At 46.2% G+C, this 19,047-nt stretch overlaps 1 protein-coding gene across 5 annotated transcripts in view; it reads right to left on the bottom strand.

Annotated features, from left to right (window-relative positions):
- QRICH2 (glutamine rich 2) overlaps window positions 1-19,047 on the bottom strand; it is a 930,541-nt gene that overhangs the window by 413,643 nt on the left and 497,851 nt on the right. For all 5 annotated transcript variants that reach the window (XM_069654697.1, XM_069654695.1, XM_069654692.1 and 2 more), the window contains one exon: window positions 6,522-6,587. In XM_069654697.1, coding sequence (XP_069510798.1) covers window positions 6,522-6,587 — 66 coding nt within the window. The remainder of the gene's footprint in view (window positions 1-6,521; window positions 6,588-19,047) is intronic.

Genomic DNA, 19,047 nt, shown 5'->3' with positions numbered 1-19,047 from the left:
GCAGCCAACACCTCACCCACTGAAGAGCCACCACTGTACGCCCTATCAGAAGGAAACGCTGACGGAATCGTATCCAGAAAACGGAGGTCATCAAACTATATCTCAAAAGCCTCCTCAGAACTTTTGGCACAGATCCCAGACAGGTACAGGTTATTCAACTCAGCGGAAACCTTCTTCGCCTCTCTCATTCCAAGCCTTCAGGCCCGGGCAAATGCAAAGTGGCTACAGATTACGTGGTGGGAGTTGATTCAATTGGCCAACGACACTGAAGAGGGGTTCAACGTGATCAAGGTGGAGCTAAGGGCTCTGAGACTAATGACAATGCAAAACAGGCATGTCCTAGACCTGTTGACGGCGATGGATGGAGGTGTTTGCCGAAAAATCGGAAGTGCCTGTTGCACTTTTGTACCTTCTGAAGATGCTGATAATGGGACACTATCACACATCATCGCTGCAGTGCACAACCTAGGGGAACGCATGAAGAAAGAAGGTGGCACAGACCCAAGCACGTGGTTCGACAACATTTTTTCATGGGTCCCTTCCTGGATGGGGCTCGCAGTGAAACTACTAATGCCCCTCATCGTATTTTTACTTGTGATTTTTTGTGTGTGCCAGTTGGTTCTTCGATGCTGCGCTAATGTAGTCCCAAATGGAACAATGATGATGGTGACAATGGGCAACGCCAGAGGAGGGGCACGGGCGCAACTGGAAGCACACGTACAAACTGGTATAGAAAGTATAGAATGGTACCTATATATTATGACGGGGATATAATGGACAGGTTATATCATACCAGAATAAAGGAGCCTCTTGAACTAGAGTGGTACACGGAGGTCTGGGTGGACCTGGAAGGAGATAGGGGATGTATATATATGACCTGCACACTAGATGAGTATGCTAGAAGGGGGGAGAGCCTCCGGGGGGTTTGCAGAGCTTGGATGCCAATAAAGGGAACGCCCGCCTGGGAAGAGGCGGTGTTAGCTGAGAAGGAGCGCGAACGACTGTGGGAGCTAAGGTATTCGTTACTTAAGTAACGAAAGATAGGAAATGTAGGGGAGGGTAGGTCAATAGGACCTCCCCTCCCACTGCATGTCCCACCCTGGTGAAGACTCATGACTCGTTGGCAGCCCACCGGCCCCCGGGCCCAGGCGGCAGGGCGGCTGCAGACCGACACGTGAGGCTGCACCACCACGTTATGTGGCAGAGCACAGATGCCATCTTGTATTAAGCTAACCCCATCTTGCTAGAAACGTGCAGATCGAACCCAGGCAGAGCAAACATGCACACTGAAAGCTGCAGAGAGACCCCCACTCGACCGCGCTCACAGAGGCTCACACTTCCCCCACCTCCCACTGCATGGCAGATTCGCTGAGGACTCTTTCTCACGAGCCACCAGACACGAGCAAACAACAAAATAAAACACTGTAGCTGTTGACCTTCCGCAGTACATCATTGCCCCAGCCATGAACGGGAACATTAGGAAGTAACTGAGACCAGCCCAAACCCTGCAGGCCCTGACCCTGTACCAAGCCCCCAACGTTAAATGGCATGGTGCCTCACACCCATACCTACCCCAAAAACTCTTGCAATGTGTAGAAACCATTTATGTAATGTATGTCCTGTTGACTAAAGTTCGCTGCTAATGTGAAGGAGAATGGGTAAAGAATAAATATGCAACCAATATTGTTTATAATGTAGAGATGTACAAAGACTGGCTCGCTGATAACAATATGTAATAACATGTGTTGCCCTCTTTATACACACACCTGCCTAACACTACCTCATGTTCGTATGTCAACTATAGATGTGAATTGTTGTGCTAAAGGGTATGGTCTCCAGTTAGTATTCCTTCTAATGCAAATGCATACGAGTCCTTTTAGAGACCCCATGTGTTGTTATTCGCCCCTCACCCACGGGACAGTATACCACCTTGTGCAAGATGCCGCGCACAGAGCTGCAAGGCCATTTCCCTTTCCTCCTGCCCAGGCCCTCTAGAGATAGCTGGTGTTCAAACAGCACAGCTTCGCCTCCCCTCCCGACCCTGCTGGACCCATTTCAAGCATCCGCCTCCCCCATGTCAGAGGCCGCCACAGCCTGACTCCATGACTTACGAGCTACCTGGTCCTAAATCCCACCGTCTCTCAGGCACCAGTCACATGCCCCCCACGGGCCAGTGGTATCTCCATCGACCCCAAGTTAATGACCCTAAAAAGGGGGGCGCCCACACGTGTACCAAAAGATCGTAATACCATCCCTCACCTAAACTGCCAAGACAGGGTGGTCAAACGACCCCTCCCATGCCCCTGACTATGCACATGAGACCAGATTGTTTGAACCTAAGGTATCCTCCAAACTGATGTATTGAGACACTCCAGACCGCATATCAATGTTCCTGTCCACATATTGATCTAAGGTCAGCGCTTACAAGAGTTGCAAACCAACGGAAAGCATAAAGTGTGACGAATGGGTGGGAATGTGTGGCCAAAAGGGCAAATGTTAGTTTAGTTATCAATCATCGTTACAAGGCATGTCCGGCCCGGCACTCCACACCGATGAGCCCAGCTGACCTTCCACCCCACGTGGATCAGGACCAACGTCCGCCAATCCTGGAGAAGCAATTGTATACAATGTATACCACGTAGCCATCACCACCCAATCCCTAAGACTATGTGCCCCCTATAGCTTGTGTCATGCGTGACGTAGTTCTGTAATAAGAAGGACTGTCTTTGCCATTGTCAGACAGAGTGCTCTCGGAGTTTGCAGAGTCCTTTGCATGCCCTATATTGATCTATATAAAGCTCTTTTGATCTCACCCGCACTTGGTCCTGGCCTCATTCCCCTTCTGGGGTGTGTCCTTTATTGCCTCTCACTAAGGGGGGTGCGTTTCTGGGGACGGCTACATTCACAATGTATATGGCTACTGTTTTTGTTGCATTATGTTTCTCAATTTACTGCATACAGTTTTCCTCCTTCATTGATTTGAACTGTTTATTTTGTTTCAGTGTAAAGTGTGGGTGATTTCACATTAAATTCATCAACTGTGTACATATTGGTATTGGCAGGCTTGAGTTGAGTGTGCACGTAGGTGGACAGAGTCCACCCACTTTTTTCAGAGGATGGACCCAGTCCCACCTAGCTAAAAATCGGAACATTGAAATTCTTCTTTGAATTTAGGAATTAAAGCCGACCTTGGGGATCGAAACACAGTCGTCAGGTTTGCTGGCCAGACACTTCGCCACTGCACTTTATAACCTGATAAAAAATAACAAACAACTAAAGGTGAAATGTCCAATTTCGGTTCTGCATGTTCCAGGAAAAATATTTGTATTGGTTTTTGGAGTTTAAAACATGCACACCTTTTAATGTTTTCAAAAACACTATTAGAAGAAAATATCCTCTCTTGGTTTTGTGTGTGTTGATTTTATGAAAGGCAAATGCCATTCGTCCTGTGCAATTTGGGTGGTTATGCAAAGCCAGTTTAATGAAATGTGCATATTTCACCTTGATATGCTAATTTCTGGCGATGACACATCCCATTGAGTTTTTTGATGAGGTCCCCCACTTTTATTTTTAGGACTTGACCCCTGGGTACTAGTATTTTAGTAACAATTGCTTGATTTTACTTTACCTGCTTAGAGTTAAGGCCTACTAAATTAGTATATTGTTGACTCCTGTGCTGCTGGTCCTTTTTGAGTGATCAATCTTGGATTAACCGTATGACTACTATGCAGGATTCTGATTACAGAGTCCAAATCTGCTTACTACTTCACTACCATTGCGGTAGCCTCTAATACGAGCAAAGCCATCTTTGAAGTAGTAAGGCAACGTACCAAAGCCTCTGCAATACTGAGGTACCAGCAACTCAGGAAAATGTGACAGAATCAACAAATTTTCTATTGAAAAAACAGACAAAATCTGAGAGATCATCAAATCAATCTCTCACAGCATAAGCATCCCCTGCACCCCAGCACACACGCTGCTCCTCTGGACCGAATTATCTCCTCTCTTTCCCCCCGGATCTATTAAAAATGATTACCTCCCTCAAAACGACTTCTTATTGCGACAATATATTTCAGGCCTCCATCATTAAACAATTGATGGGCCTAGCGCTTAATGCGCTCCTCAGCATCATCAATGCCTCCCTCGCAGACAGATAATTCCCGGACACCCTCAAGACTGGTCTCATATGACTTCTTTTGAAAAAACCAACCCTAGATCCAGACGACCTGGCCAATTACAGGCCCATTACGAACCTTCCGTTTATGGGCAATCTTGGAAAAAGTACTTGCTACACAACTACTCGCCAGAATCAAACAACTCCACTTATAAATGACTACCAGTCAGGGTTTTGCCCTAAGTGTAGTATCAAGACAGCCACCATCCAGGTGGTGGATGATGCTCTCCAAATCATGGATCAGGGCAACTCATGCCTCCTCATTCTCCTTGACCTTTTGGCTGCATTCAACACCGTCGACCATAGCATCCTTCTCTCCATCCTTGCTGAAAGGATGAGATTCTCTGGCACTGTCCTGAATTGGTTTACCTCTCAAGCAGACCCTAGGCCACCCAGATGAACTTGTTGCGTGCTAACCAACTCCAGGTCTTCTGCGGAGTCCTTCAATGCTGCATCCTCTCACTAATCCTTTTTAACCTTTACATGGAGCCTGTGGGCACTCTCCTCAAAGATTCCAATATAGCCATCCACCAATACGCAGACGATACTCATGTGTACATCAGAGTAAATAGCGCGCAGATCATTCCTCTCCGCGATTATCTAGCCATCATCAGTCCTGGTTGTCGACTGCCCATCATCAGTCCTGGATGTCAAACTAAACCCATCCAAGACTGAATTTGTCCTTATCGATCCGCCCGCTAAAAAACAACTTGCCCAACAATGGCTCAATGATATGGACATAGAAGATTTGAACCACAACTCTCAAACTCAGAAAAATCCTTAGGCTTCACCATTGACAGCAACCTGTCCTTCCAGAAATACATAGCCAAGAAGGCCCAAAATAGCCTGGCTAAGAATCTCTACCCTTTGAAAAATCAGACTGTAGTCTAGGCCCTTGTGGTCTCGCATATCGATGGGGAAATGTTCTCCTGACAGGGCTCCCAGCTGCTCACTTGGCTCCCCTAAAAGCAGTCCACCATGCTGCAGCAGGTCTTATGGAAATTAGACCAAATTACCCCGATCCTAAACTAACTTAATTGTGGTCCACTCCAAACCAGGATTTGGTTCAAGACTGCATGTATCATCTAAAAAGCAGTCACGAGTAGCGCACCAGCATACCTGGTGGCTAAGCTCCACATATCTGGTGGCACACACACCTTATGCAGCACATTCACCAACCAGCTTGAATCACAATGTGTCGGCAAAGAGAGGCCCAGCAAACAATCCTTTTCTTGTCATGCACTCACTCGCTGGAAATCGATCCCAGTGTCGGCTCAATGGCCCCACAATTCTCCAATTTTGCAAATCTGTCAAAACATGGCTCTTTCAACAACACCTGACCAAGGGCTAATTCCAATGGACGCACATACCGGCGCACAGACCTCACATTGCTACGCTACTGTCAAAAAGATGCCAGCCCAAATACAAACTACCCACACTCTGTACAGGGCACCGCTGCTCTCGAGCTAGGACCACGCTTTAAACAATACAATTAAAATACTGCACTACCCTATAGCCTCTGAAGTCTGCCTCAAAGCTCAGTCTGTGTTACCTTGACAGAGTTTGACTAGACCTAGGTGTCAATTACACCGGCGCGTAGGGGGCAGAATGAAGTCAGTGATGACATTGCTGGGTGGAACGCCCTGGTCCTACAGATGTTTGCGCGATCAGACGACCTTCCCCGATGAAGCTAAGGTCACAGTAGGTTGAGCATACTGGCCAGTGCGAACAGCTGAATGAGGGCGGCAAAAGGATGGGGGCAGGGATATAGAGGGCGGGCGTTTGAATTGCGGGGGAAGCATGCACAGTTGGAAGTTTGCTTATCTGTTAGGGTTGAGGGAGGGTGTGGGAACACAGGATGCGAGATGGCTCTGATGGAAAGGACTGCCACAAGGAAGTATACAGCAAGCAAGCAGAATTATAGTGAACTGATTAATAGAACAGTTGGGCAAAGTCGCTTTGATGTGTATGTAGGACAGTCTTTCACCTTGCCATTCCGAGCATCCTGTTGTTGTTTGTGTTAGTTAAATGTCAATAAAAATAAATAAAAACTAAAAAGTCTCAATTACACTGGCCATCAACTAGGTTGGCCTCTCAGAACCCTCCCACAGGGCTGGTTCTGAAAAGCCATTTTAACATTTACGGTTAAAAATTATAATGCTGTTCAAATAACGTCCTCTGTGAGAAAGGAAGATATTTGGAACCCCGCCTGAGAGCTTTGTGCCAAGTGAACAACAATAGAAGTTAACCTTCATTGGTTATAAAAAGAAAAATAATTGATGGAATATCTCCCACTGCTTCCATAATATTAAGATACACATATAAAAATACATATATTAATACTTACGGTCCAGGCACCATCATATCCACAGGTCGATCACAGGAAATGCAGTGGAAGCGGGCAATCAGCTGCCTGTTGGGAGACAGAAAGCACCATAATAATTAAATAATTACCTCCTTGTCAAAATACGTCCACAGCCTCCGCTTGTACCATGATTTAGGATTACAATACCTTCATAACAGGCAGTGAGGAGTGCATGGGGATATGAATATGGGGGGAGTTTCTAGCAAAGCATTATGGGTTTGATTACGCAAGAGGTTTCATATGATCTATTACAGCACCCCCAAATACATCATCTTTCTACTCCTACCCAAGAGGCGAAGGTAACAATATTGTTTACTCCACTGTCCCCATATAACAAAAACTGCCCACACTCTCATGCCTTTCTGCATGCAGGTGCACAATGTACAGAAAGGTCAATAGTGACATGTTTGTCCATTGGAAAGCAGCAGTGTGAACTGCTGCTGTCCTATACACATGTCCTCCCTCAAACAGGGATAGCAAAGTACAAGTAAATCAGGAGTCACTAAATTACTGCTCTCGTACTTAACAGTTCCCTTTCCTCCATACGTTGGGGATCTGATCCCCTTTCCTGGGGATATCACCCCAAATGTATGGATGAAAGGGGACAGGTGTAGGAGTAAGAACAAGTTATTCACTGAAGTGACTACAGTACTCCTAGACATTAGTGCCTTTTCCTCCAATAAATATATTATGTCATAATGTCATATATGATGTCATAATTACTGGTGTAGGTGCCTTTCCCCGTCTTACTACGTGTGAGAGAAAAAGAAATAAAATAACAGGCAAAACCCTTTGTCGGGGAAAGAGGCACCGAGACCCGGCTGCAAGAGTTCAAAGGATGGTTTATTTCTCCAGCTAGGAAATAACCCAAAAAACTCTCTAACACATTTACATCAGTGCCAACATTTATATTAGTTAAAGTAACTCTAACAAAAAATACTAAATGGACCCGATTGGCCAGACGGTGTGGTGCTGTAGGTGTGGGTAGCATCTCTTCCTCCTGGTTGGCTGAGTAGCTGACGGACGTCAAACATCTTGTGCTCCATGCAGGTCAGGGTCCGGTCACGGTGGTCACTACCTAAGCTAGTATTGTTTCATACTAAATGACAAATTATTTAAAACATTTTATGCTACTTGTCACATTTCTACATGAGTTACACACAATGATTATTGTCAGTACAATTGGGTCATTTGTGGCTTTAATTGAAGGCCTTGAACTTTATTGTGCATGTAAAAGAATCAGGCTATCTTCGCATTTCTTTCTAGGTTTCAAATTCATTAGTGCAAGTAAAAGCATATAAAAAATGCTTAAGGTTAGTAGTGGGTGTGTTGGGTGGGTTTCGCAGCACAGGCGAGGGTCTGGCACTTGAACGAAATACCTTACATGGGGTGCAGGGTCAGAATGGCAATAAATTGTTTTAATGGGGGTGGGTGGCTTGCACGTTTATGAGGATGAATCGAGCAGAAAGTGCTTAGCTCATCTTGGTTCACATGCCGGTTTTCAGGCAAACAGTGATCTCAGAGGAAGAAAACTGTAGCATATTGATTGTTGCAACTTTCTCCAACCTCAGCGTGAGAATGGAAGCACAGAGCTTTTCCTTCGCAGGGGGAGTGCAAGGGTGGGGGCCAGCCAGCTGCCTGCGCACCTTGTGTGTGTGTGTGTGTGTCTCTGTCCTTGGCTGCTGCGGTGGAAAGGGGAGCTGAGCATTGATGTACTATCGCAGTGAGGCCTGTTTGCCCAAGATGGAGTCGAAATGGGGGCACAAAAAATGGATGCCCTGTGTCCTGCTCAGTAGTCCCATCTATGCAGCAGTTAACCGTGGTTAACTTTACACAAGGGCAAGGGGCAATACCACTACCGGAGGCACGCGGTCCAAGCCTTGTACTGAGGAGCGTACGACGCGAGGGGGCCTGAGGACCCCTCGCTCCCATACATTCCCCCCTTTTGTTACATCTAAAGTAACAAACTACTTTATCTCATTCTTTCCGTTCTCCCTTCGGTACCGCTCAGCTTCAGCCACAGCCTCATCCCAAGCAGGGGTACCCTTTATTGGCATTCATGCTTTACACACACTTCTTAAGCTGTTACCCTTTCTTGCATATTCTTCGGAGGTGACCATTAAGTATATCCCACCATCCCCATCTAAATCTATCCATACCTCATTATACCACAGCAAGTTTTTTGGTTCTCTAATGGTAGTGTAATGTAGATTATCAACCACGTCCCCATACTGTCTATAGATGGCAGTCATCCTATACTGTGGTGTGGTGTATTCCCGGTTTGTACTTGGGCATCTATCATGGTAGCCACCGTTGTCTGTCGGCCCACTGTTACCATCATCATTGCTGAATTAGGCATATTATTTTCACAGCATCTTAGTCCCAGTTGGCACACACAGAATATTAAAAGAAGAAAGACTATGATGGGAATGAGTATCTTTGCTGCGATGTTCACTCACGATGGTATCCAGCTGAACAGGTCGTCGAACGACGTGTTGTTATCTACTCCGCCTTCTGCTCTCATTCTTTCTCCTAAATTATGCACTGCTGTTATCACATGTGACAGTGTCCCGTTATCAGCATCGGAAGTTGGTAAGAACGTGCAACACGCCCCCCCCCAATTTTTTGGGAAACACCACCGTCCATCGCTGTGATAAGATCTAAGACATATCTGTTTTGCATCGTCATCAGGCGCAGTGCACAGAGCTCTATTTTTATGATGTTGAATCCTTCTTCAGTGTTGTTGGCCAATTGGATGAGCTCCCAGCGAGTTATCTGCAGCCATTTCGCGTTTGCCCTTGCTTGAATGCCTGGTGCTAGGAACGATGCAAAGAATGTTTCTGCAGATGAGAAAAGCTTACACTGTTGTGGGATTTTAGCAAGGAGTTCTGATGATTTGGACGAAATATAATTGGATCTTTTGCTGCGTGACAACTTGGTTTTCAAAGTTTCTTCTGACAATAGTTTGTATGCTGGGGGCTCTGTGATTGTCTCATCGGGCGCTGTCGATGGCTCAGCCGATTGCCTTGCTGCCGATGTTTCAGTCGATTGGCCTGCTGTCGATGTGTCAGCCGAAGGCCTTGCTGTAAACTGGACGTGGCTCTCTGGTATCACCATTAGTGCTGAGTGAAGTGTGGCTAGGGCACAAGTGCCCCTCCAGGATGCTGGGAGATGCAAGTAGGCTCTTTTGCCACAGATCCAGTATATGTCCATTAATGCAGCAGTGCCTTTTTTCATGACTGGCATTATTAAAGTCTTATTGCACTGCCGCACCGTTCCCATGTTCACCTTCCCTTCTCCATGGAAGCAAAGTTCGTGCAGTATTTCCTTTTGAATCTTTATGGGTCTCTCCAGGGGTGCGACCCATGTCAGCTTGGTGATATGCTGTGTCCAGATGGGGATGCACGTTTCTTTTGCCCATTCGTATGTTTCATCTGGCAGCCCTCGAAGCCCCTCAGCTTTGCATTCAATCGTTTCATCATGCCACTTGTCATCTGCATATCTTCTGCCTTTTATAATGAAAAATGGCTCTTGGAGGCAGATTACTCCTTGTCGTCTGCTGGTGCAAGTTTGTTCGTTTTCCAATTTTTCCATAGTGACTGTGTGTGCTTGAAATGTCTTTTTTATTCTACACAGCCACAGATGAATCAAACATTGGGCCTCAGACAAGGGTACTTCCTGTGTGATTAACATTTTTGGGGTTCCAGTTGCGTGAGGAATAAGTGAGCAAACGTAACAACTTTCGTTACTTGCTTGCTTTGCTGCGGTGCTCATGTCTGAATACCATTTGTTTTATTGGTCAGGGTGTCGGGGGTCCTCTATTTCATCTAACCCCAAGTTATGATAAATATCGTATCTGTTTTTTCCCACCCCCCTTTTCTCCTCCTTCTGTTTTTTAATTGGGTACCAACTAGTGAATATTGCAGCGGGAATATTCTAGACCATGCTTCATCTATGTTGTTTATTGTGACGTGTGTATTCAGTGGTGGTTTCTGGTGCAGTGTGTGTATGCATGCTTGTATTTCTGGAATCAGTTAACCAATAGTAATCATCATTTACATTCCACCCAAGCCCTACTTCCTTGGCCCCAGTATTATTCAACAATGGAATAGCAGTTTCGTTTTCGTGCAATTGTAAAAAGGGCAATGTTATATTTTTATCATTCAATTCAATTTTATAAGTGTATAACTTGAACTGCCTCAATGTCTATAGACATAATTGTGCCTGGCACTACATCTGTTGGTGTTATTGGGCGGAATATGAAATCGGATGTTATTCTCCACTCTTTTTGTGTTATTTCAGGCACTACTCGGGCTAATACCTGTATTCCATAGACAAACATGTCCATGTCAATGGGAATCCCTCTTACTGCAACTTCCTTTGTAATCGTACTTATTAGCAAGAGTGCCCGTATGGGGCATACCCCTGGCGTTGAGCACACTATTCCTCTTTCAGTATAGGCTATGGTGATATTTAACTTACTGAGTAGGTCTCGTCCCATCAAATTGATTGGCGCGTCTTCGAAATACAATAAGGGTGCACGCACTGTTTTTCCCCCCACTGTTACATCAAGATCTTTTGTATAAGGAACTTTTAAAATAGCCCCAGAGAACCCCTGCGTCTCCAAATTTATTCCCGAGAGCTGAAACCGCCCTTCTGTGAGGCATGAATTTTCTGCTCCAGAGTCTACCATAAAGATAAAATGCTTGTTTCGTATCTCTGCCGCCACTAGTGGTTCCTCATTCGCACTTTGTGTGGTGGATAGGACTGGACACGTAAGTGCTCCCTGTGGGCTGTCCTAGTCTTGGTATTTTTGCTGACCTGGCATTGAAAAAACATTGTCACCCACGACTGTTACGCCGCGGTACGGTGCAGGGGCACCGTTTGCAGCTGCTGCAAAAGGGTTATTGTTTATGTTCCCTACTGGGTTTTGTCTCGCCATGGGCTGTAGTGCGTTTTGCTGTTGTGGCTGCTGCTGCTGTTGCTGCTGCTGTGGTGGGGCTGGCTGTCTCTGTTGCATTTGGGGGTCATAGCAGTTTTGATCCTGTTGTCCCCCCTCCCCATTGGAGCTCCACAAGGGCTACCTGGGTGTGGGCAGCCCCACCCCTGTTCATTGTTCATTGGCTGTTGTTGCTGCTGTTGAAAATACCCTGATGATCGCGTTCTACAATCTCGTGAATAATGTCCCCATCTTCCACAATTCCAACACGACCCCTGTTGTCCTCCCCTTGGTCCTTGCCCACCATACCCTCTGTTTCCCATTCCTCCGTATCCTCCCCTTTGCCCGCGGTACCCACCTCTTCCTTGGGCCGGCCTGTACTGCCACTGCGATCCTTGGCATGATTGTTCCTCCCCGTTCCACTGTCCTTGGTCCTCTCCAACCCACTGTGCTGCTATCCCGACGGGCCTTTCTCCCACATTTTCTTCTCCTTCGTTTCCTCTGTCTGCTGTTGCACTGGCAGTTATGGCGGCGACCTTCACTAATTTCGTCTGTACTAATTTCGCTTTGTCAGCCAGCCTCTTTTGCGTGACCTCCTTTTCCTTCTCTTTGATCCTCCTCCAGTGGTGTACAATTATGCTCTGAATTTCAGGCCACCCTTTGGCTTCGATCCCAGCTATTTTGTCCAAGGCCTTCTGCACCTCTTTCGGCAACCCCTTTTTAATGATAAAATAGAATAAAGCTGTTGATTGATTCCATGCCGTACCAGTTTCGCTTCTCCATAAATCTTGCACTCGCAAAATGAATTGCGCAGGATCCTCATTCTCCTCCATCGTACACTGCATCACTGCATGTAAATGTGGAACGTCTGGAAATGCACGCCGCAATGCATCCCACACTTGTGCTCGAACATTGTTAAATGGTGATCCATCGTGTTGGTCACAGCTCATTGTTACTCCCGAGAACCCTGCCCTTTCCCAGATTGTGTCTGCTTGGTCCCCGATTGCTGAAACTAATAAACTTTTCACATCACCTATAGCTAACGGCACGCCTGCCGTGTTCTTCTCAAATACATGTATCCACTTACCTGCCCCTCCCGTCAGCGGGGGGAGGAGTTTTAACAGGTAGGTTTTGTCCATTTGGGCCCACGGAATGTAATTTGGCCTACCTGCTCCTTTATGTATCAGTGGCATCTGTAGTTTTTGTTTCTTTCCCGTTCTGCTTGTCTTCCCTTTTTTCGCTTTACTTATCAATATGTTTCCTATCCTCCCTGTTCGTTGTCTTAATCTACCTTGACATAATGGTGGCGATAGTGTGTCTGGGTAACGGTGATTTGGCAGCGGGGATCCCTCCGCGGCAGCTGCCTCTTCGTATTCATCTAAATCGTCCCATATTTCTTCTATTTCTGACTCTAACTCGTTATTATCCTCCCAGTTTTCCTTGGGTTCACTTCCTGGTCTTCCACTCTGGTCTCCACTTTGTTGACTCTCTGGTGTATCTGGGCGTATAATTCTCACTGGCTTGTTATTCAATTGGAACAGGAACTGTCCTGACTGCCACTCTTGTTCTTGCCTCTGCTGTGATGACGTCCCTTGCGATACTATAGACTGCCCTGATACTGAGGCTGCTGGGGTTGCAATGCTTGCTGCCCCGATCGGAGGTGTGAGATCTGCCAATGTTAGCGGGGGTACCTCCCCTCCACCTGGCAACATTTGCCCTTTGTCACATAAAGTTCTTAACCGTGTTATTTCCATTTGTGGTTGTGCTATCTGACGGTTCAAATCACCTGTTAAACGTGCAATATCCACGGGAGGCGCACTCGTGGGGCCATACAGGCCTCATTTGTCATATGGTGGAGGTTCGGGGGCTGTTGCCCCGCTCTGGGCAGTGGCAGTGGGTGGTATATACAGGGGTTCACTAAACCCTACCGCTTGCCTAGTCATTAAGGGATAGATTTTTATTACTTCGTTTTCGGTTGTAGTTGTTGAGCATTCCCCTTTTGGTGTCCCACCTACTTCTTCAGGGTTTTTCTGCTTTTCTGTCACTCTGTTTGTACCTACCTCTGCCGTGGGGGAAACTTCCTCAAACATTTGCCATAAATCTAACACTTCTCTCCGGTTCTGTAACTGTTTCCCTTTGTATCGCGGTAGCAAATGTGTTGATACTAAGTCCAACACTCTTTTGTCAAATGATCCTCCTTCTGGCCAAATTGGTGTAACCCCGTCTCCCTTTATCTCAGTGATCCACTGATCGTGATACTTCTGTATCCTGTCGCTATAAAGTGGAAGGTGCTGGCAAATATGTGTTAGTGGTGTTACTCCCCCCATGGCAATGTTTCTTTTCCTTTCTTGTGTATTCTAGTACCTTTGAATCTTTTCCCACCTCTTACTTGGTATTAATTAATTACAATATGTAGAAATAATATGTTCTTTATCAATGCCCACAATTACCATATGTCACATTAGCTTTCTGAGAGGTGTAACCTGATCACCTCTCACAGTTTATTTCTTCTGCTTTACTTTGTATCGATCACAAATTACTTGTGTTAAAATACTTTAGCGTGTTCAACAAGACATATACATAAAAGCAGACCAACATATAATCATGCAACATACACATGTACTGCCTATGCGCATTTGTTCTTTCCATATTCCCGTTACTGACCCTGTTTTCTCTTCTTCCCTATACTACCTACTATTTCGCATTCACTCCCCACCTCTTTCAACTTTATTATGTCTCAAGATGTCTTCACGGAAAAAGAATATTCTAAAAACGACTGCGAACCTACATGAGACCCCTACTATTTTTCTCTTTATCTCTATTCTGCACTTGGTCGGGACAAATGCTACGTGGCGCCGCCTTCTACCCCCTGCGGGCTAGGATACGACTTTTCTTCTTCTCACTTCTTACAACACCTAATGGCCATATAAAGGATAGATCAGAAAAGCCTCACCGTCACTCACGCAGACCCTATTCTTGGCTACCTTCCCTTTGTTACTAATTCCCTTCTTCCCATATTTCCCCCTTACCTTCCTTTGGGGTCTTTGCAACCGGGACTCCACGTGTTCAGTCAGGTACTCCGAGGGTCGCCGCTCGCGGCCGGACCTCGCTCAGGTCCGTCCCCCAACCAAGCCGTGGCCTGCCTTGGCGAGCAGCTTTTTCGATCAGGTATTCGTCAACCGGGAACCCTTGACCCTTTCTTCTTGGTGTGCACAGTCTGGTCAACCACGGAGGCGATGGTTCTGCTGGGGGGCGCCCTGGATCTCGCTGCCGGGCGGCGCAGACCTCAAGGCACCTCTCTAAATCACGTTGCGGGGGTCACCAAAAATGTAGGTGCCTTTCCCCGTCTTACTACGTGTGAGAGAAAAAGAAATAAAATAACAGGCAAAACCCCTTGTCGGGGAAACAGGCACTGAGACCCGGCTGCAAGAGTTCAAAGGATGGTTTATTTCTCCAGCTAGGAAATAACCCAAAAAACTCTCTAACACATTTACATCAGTGCCAACATTTATATTAGTTAAAGTAACTCTAACAAAAAATACTAAATGGACCCGATTGGCCAGACGGTGTGGTGCTGTAGGTGTGGGTAGCATCTCTTCCTCCTGGTTGGCTGAGTAGCTGACGGACGTCAAACATCTTGTGCTCCATGCAGGTCAGGGTCCGGTCACTGTGGTCACTACCTAAGCTAGTATTGTTTCATACTAAATGACAAATTATTTAAAACATTTTATGCTACTTGTCACATTTCTACATGAGTTACACACAATGATTATTGTCAGTACAATTGGGTCATTTGTGGCTTTAATTGAAGGCCTTGACCTTTATTGTGCATGTAAAAGAATCAGGCTATCTTCACATCTCTTTCTAGGTTTCAAATTCATTAGTGCAAGTAAAAGCATATAAAAAATGCGTAAGGTTAGTAGTGGGTGTGCTGGGTGGGTTTCGCAGCACAGGCGAGGGTCTGGCACTTGAAAGAAATACCTTACAGGGAGTGCAGGGTCAGAATGGCAATAAATTGTTTTAATGGGGGTGGGTGGCTTGCACGTTTATGAGGATGAATCAAGCAGAAAGTGCTTAGCTCATCTTGGTTCACATGCCAGTTTTCAGGCAGTGATCTCAGAGGAAGAAAACTGTAGCATATTGATTGTTGCAACTTTCTCCAGCCTCAGCGTGAGAATGGAAGTTCTGAGCTTTTCCTTTGCAGGGGGAGTGCAAGGGTGGGGGCCAGCCAGCTGCCTGCGCGCCTTGTGTGTCGCATCATTGCAGTGTCTATGTCCTTGGCTGCTGCGCTGGAAAGGGGAGCTGAGCATTGCTGTACTATCGCAGTGAGGCCTGTTTGCCCAAGATGGAGTCGAAAGGGGGCACAAAGAATGGATGCCCCGTGTCCTGCTCAGTAGTCCCATCTATGCAGCAGTCAACCGTGGTTAACTTTACATAAGGGCAAGGGGCAATACCACTATCGGTGGCACGCGGTCCAAGCCTTGTACTGAGGAGCGTACGACGCGAGGGGGCCCGAGGACCCCTCGCTCCCATACACTGGGAAGGGGACAAGACCGGACCATTGTGCGAAGCAGCATCTTAAGATATAAAAAAATAGAGGGTGCCGACACGCCAGCGAGAAATTGCTCACATTAATACCTCCCTCAGGCGTGTTCGGGGCCCCAACTGCCACTATGTTTAGCAGTGCTATCATTACTGTAGGTGAAATACAGGGAGGACATTAATGGAGCAAAATTAACTCTGAACAATGTGATGAATCAGGAACAAGACGCAGACACAGAAGACTTATGGTGTTTGCCATAAACTTTTATTAAATGAAAACCGGGTTGGAAAATGCCTCACAGTCTGTATCCTAACCAAAAACTAAGGACCTGTGGTATGCCAAAATGTCCAAAAGCAAATTGTCCTGTGTCCAAAATCCTATTATAGCTCTCACTCTCTAAAAAGTAACTCTAAGGAGCTAAGAATAATGTCTTTGAATTGCAAAGTGTGAAGATTTTTAAGTTCAACAAAAAAGCTTGAATCCAACAAAGTCCCAAATGAAAAATGCTCACAGTTCCAGTGAATCACTCCCTTCTCCAGGTTTCTCTCCACCAAACAAAAGTTCAAAACAATAACCAAGTTCTTTGTAGCTCTAGAGGATAACTGCCCTCCTCTTGATTTCGCAAATTGTTCCAGGGGAAATGTCTCCCTTCCCCAAGTCCTTCTCACATTCAATCTAATGCAAAAATCCTAAGGGCATGAATCTTCCTTGGGATTATCTGTCTCACACAACACCTGGTATACTCCCCTGCCAGGTTCTCTCATATATTTCCTAGATACAATCTGAGTGCAGGTCCCAGACTCACAAGACCCCTGGTGTACTCTCCTGCCAGGTTCGTTTTACTCATTCATCACACTTCAGAGTCCCTAAGGGCATGGGTCTTACTTGGGATTCTTTTGTTCACAAAACACCTGTTATACTCCCCTGGCAGGTTCACTTTATATAATTCACTTTCTATAAACTGACCTCCGCCTGGTATTCGACTTTGCAATTTTTTTCACATTCATTTCCTTTCAGTCATATCTGCCATGCGTTTTTCTGCGCATGTGTCTTTTAACATTGCAATGGGTCCCAGACCCTTTTTCCATGTACTTCTTATCTTGTTATCAAATGTCCCAGTGGCTCTATTCACCTGATCAGGCTTTCCCCAGTTCTCACACTGCATTTCCCTTGGCGCGTGGCAAACCCTTGAAAGTGCCTGAGCTGCTCTTTCCCTCTCAACGGACTCTGGTTCTCAGTAGGAGCTTTGAGGCCCTTCGCGCCTCTCTTGCCAGTCTGTGGCTTGGCGCCGGGACCGTGGAGCACTTTTTCACTCATCAGCTTTCAACATGCCTCTGGCATTCCTTGACAGCCTCCTCTTGGCGCGTGGCAAACCCTTGAAAGTGCCCGAGCTGCTCTTTCCCTCTCAACAGACTCTGGTTTTCTGTATGAGGGTTGAAGCCCTTTGCGCCTCTCTTGCCAGTCTGTGGCTTGGCGCCGGGACCGTGGAGCACTTTTTCACTCATCAGCTTTCAACATGCCTCTGGCATTCCTTGTCAGCCTCCTGTCTGCCTGGCCTCTCGGTGACTGTGCTCTGACCTGTGAGCGTCTCTAGACTGCACCCCCCAGGCCTCCCAGGACTCGGCAGGACTGTCTGCTTTCCTTGGTCATTCCGACCCACGTCGAACCAAGCAAAACTCCTGTGCCATCAGCCGCAGTCCTCCCGGTCTCTTTCCTTGGCAGACCTCACCCCAGCTGGGTAAGGAGACAAACTCTATGCTTCTTTTCCCAGCATGGTTTTAAATCATGTTGGGCCAATTGCTGTCTTCCAACCACTAGACTGTTGGCTTTGGCTCACATTAGGAGTAGTCATCATTGCTCCTTGACTCTTTCTCGTCCCAGTTCCTGTTCTGTTCTTTGCTCTCTGATATTGAGGAACATGGTAAGAAACATTGTCAGGTTGCTTAAGGGAATGATGGCAATATGCCATTAGGGCAACAGGGATTGAGGGAATATCCCTAAAAGGGAAAGGGGGATATTGTGGTTCATCTGATGATGTCATGTCAACCCCCCCCCCCCGAGGGTCGCCACCCCCATGTGATCCTCCCTCAAATAGCGGCTGCCAGGGTCAGGATCAAGTAGCGGCTGCTGTTCCCTGGCCACATGAGGAGAGGCTGTCCCAGGGAAAGGAGTGATGACATTATCAGATTCATCACAACAAGTTATACAGAACTCACTACGATCAGTTACTTGTTCTTGCTCCTATGTCCCGTTCCCTTTCCCCATTACTTGTTGGAAATTGCAAAGCATCATAAAACTGGGAGGATGGTGAGAACAGGAAATTAAACAGATGGTACCCACTAACCAAACATGTTACAGAAACAGCATGATCAAACTGAGCATCTACCCTAGACCTGGAATCTTAGGAATGATGCCTACTGAAAAAAGCATGCGGAGTGGCCCCCATAACTAATTTGCAGAGGTATTCCAAAAGAACATGCCTCTGCCTTTCCACCAAGGCTACTTTGTCCTGAACAGGTGGACATGAAGCTACTAAAGGGGAGTCATCTTCGTGATGAAGTGACTTTATGAAATGAAGTTGACCAACCAGTGGGTGATACGCACTTTATGTCTTGCATGGGGCCAGCATAAGTGAAAAACAGAATGCTAAATTATGAAAGTGGTTCATCCTTTCAAAGTAAAGTTCAAAAGATCTGATGACAGCTAGATTGTGCAGAGTTCTTTCGGGCCTTCGCATTTTAATGAAATTCAAAAATCATTTTGGCGAAACAGCAGAACCCCAGGAATGCTTTCCCTCTGTTGTCTTTGAAGTGTGCCCAGTAAGTTAAATCTGAACCTCAAAAAGACATGGTGAAAGGCAGAGTCAGGAAATTGCACAAGATAACTCGGCAAGGTTTCAAAGGATCTGTATAGCCTCTCGACTGAGTGTTTAAGCCATAATTTAAAATAGAGTTCTGATCACGACTCCAATCAGTCAGTTTAACAGACTTGTATATACATGCAGGGTTATCAAGCAAATTCTTAGT

This window comes from Ambystoma mexicanum, chromosome 3q (genome assembly GCF_040938575.1).
Source record: "Ambystoma mexicanum isolate Mex_15411 chromosome 3q, UKY_AmexF1_1, whole genome shotgun sequence".
NCBI lineage: Eukaryota > Metazoa > Chordata > Amphibia > Caudata > Ambystomatidae > Ambystoma > Ambystoma mexicanum.
This window is presented reverse-complemented; position numbering and strand designations above follow the sequence as displayed.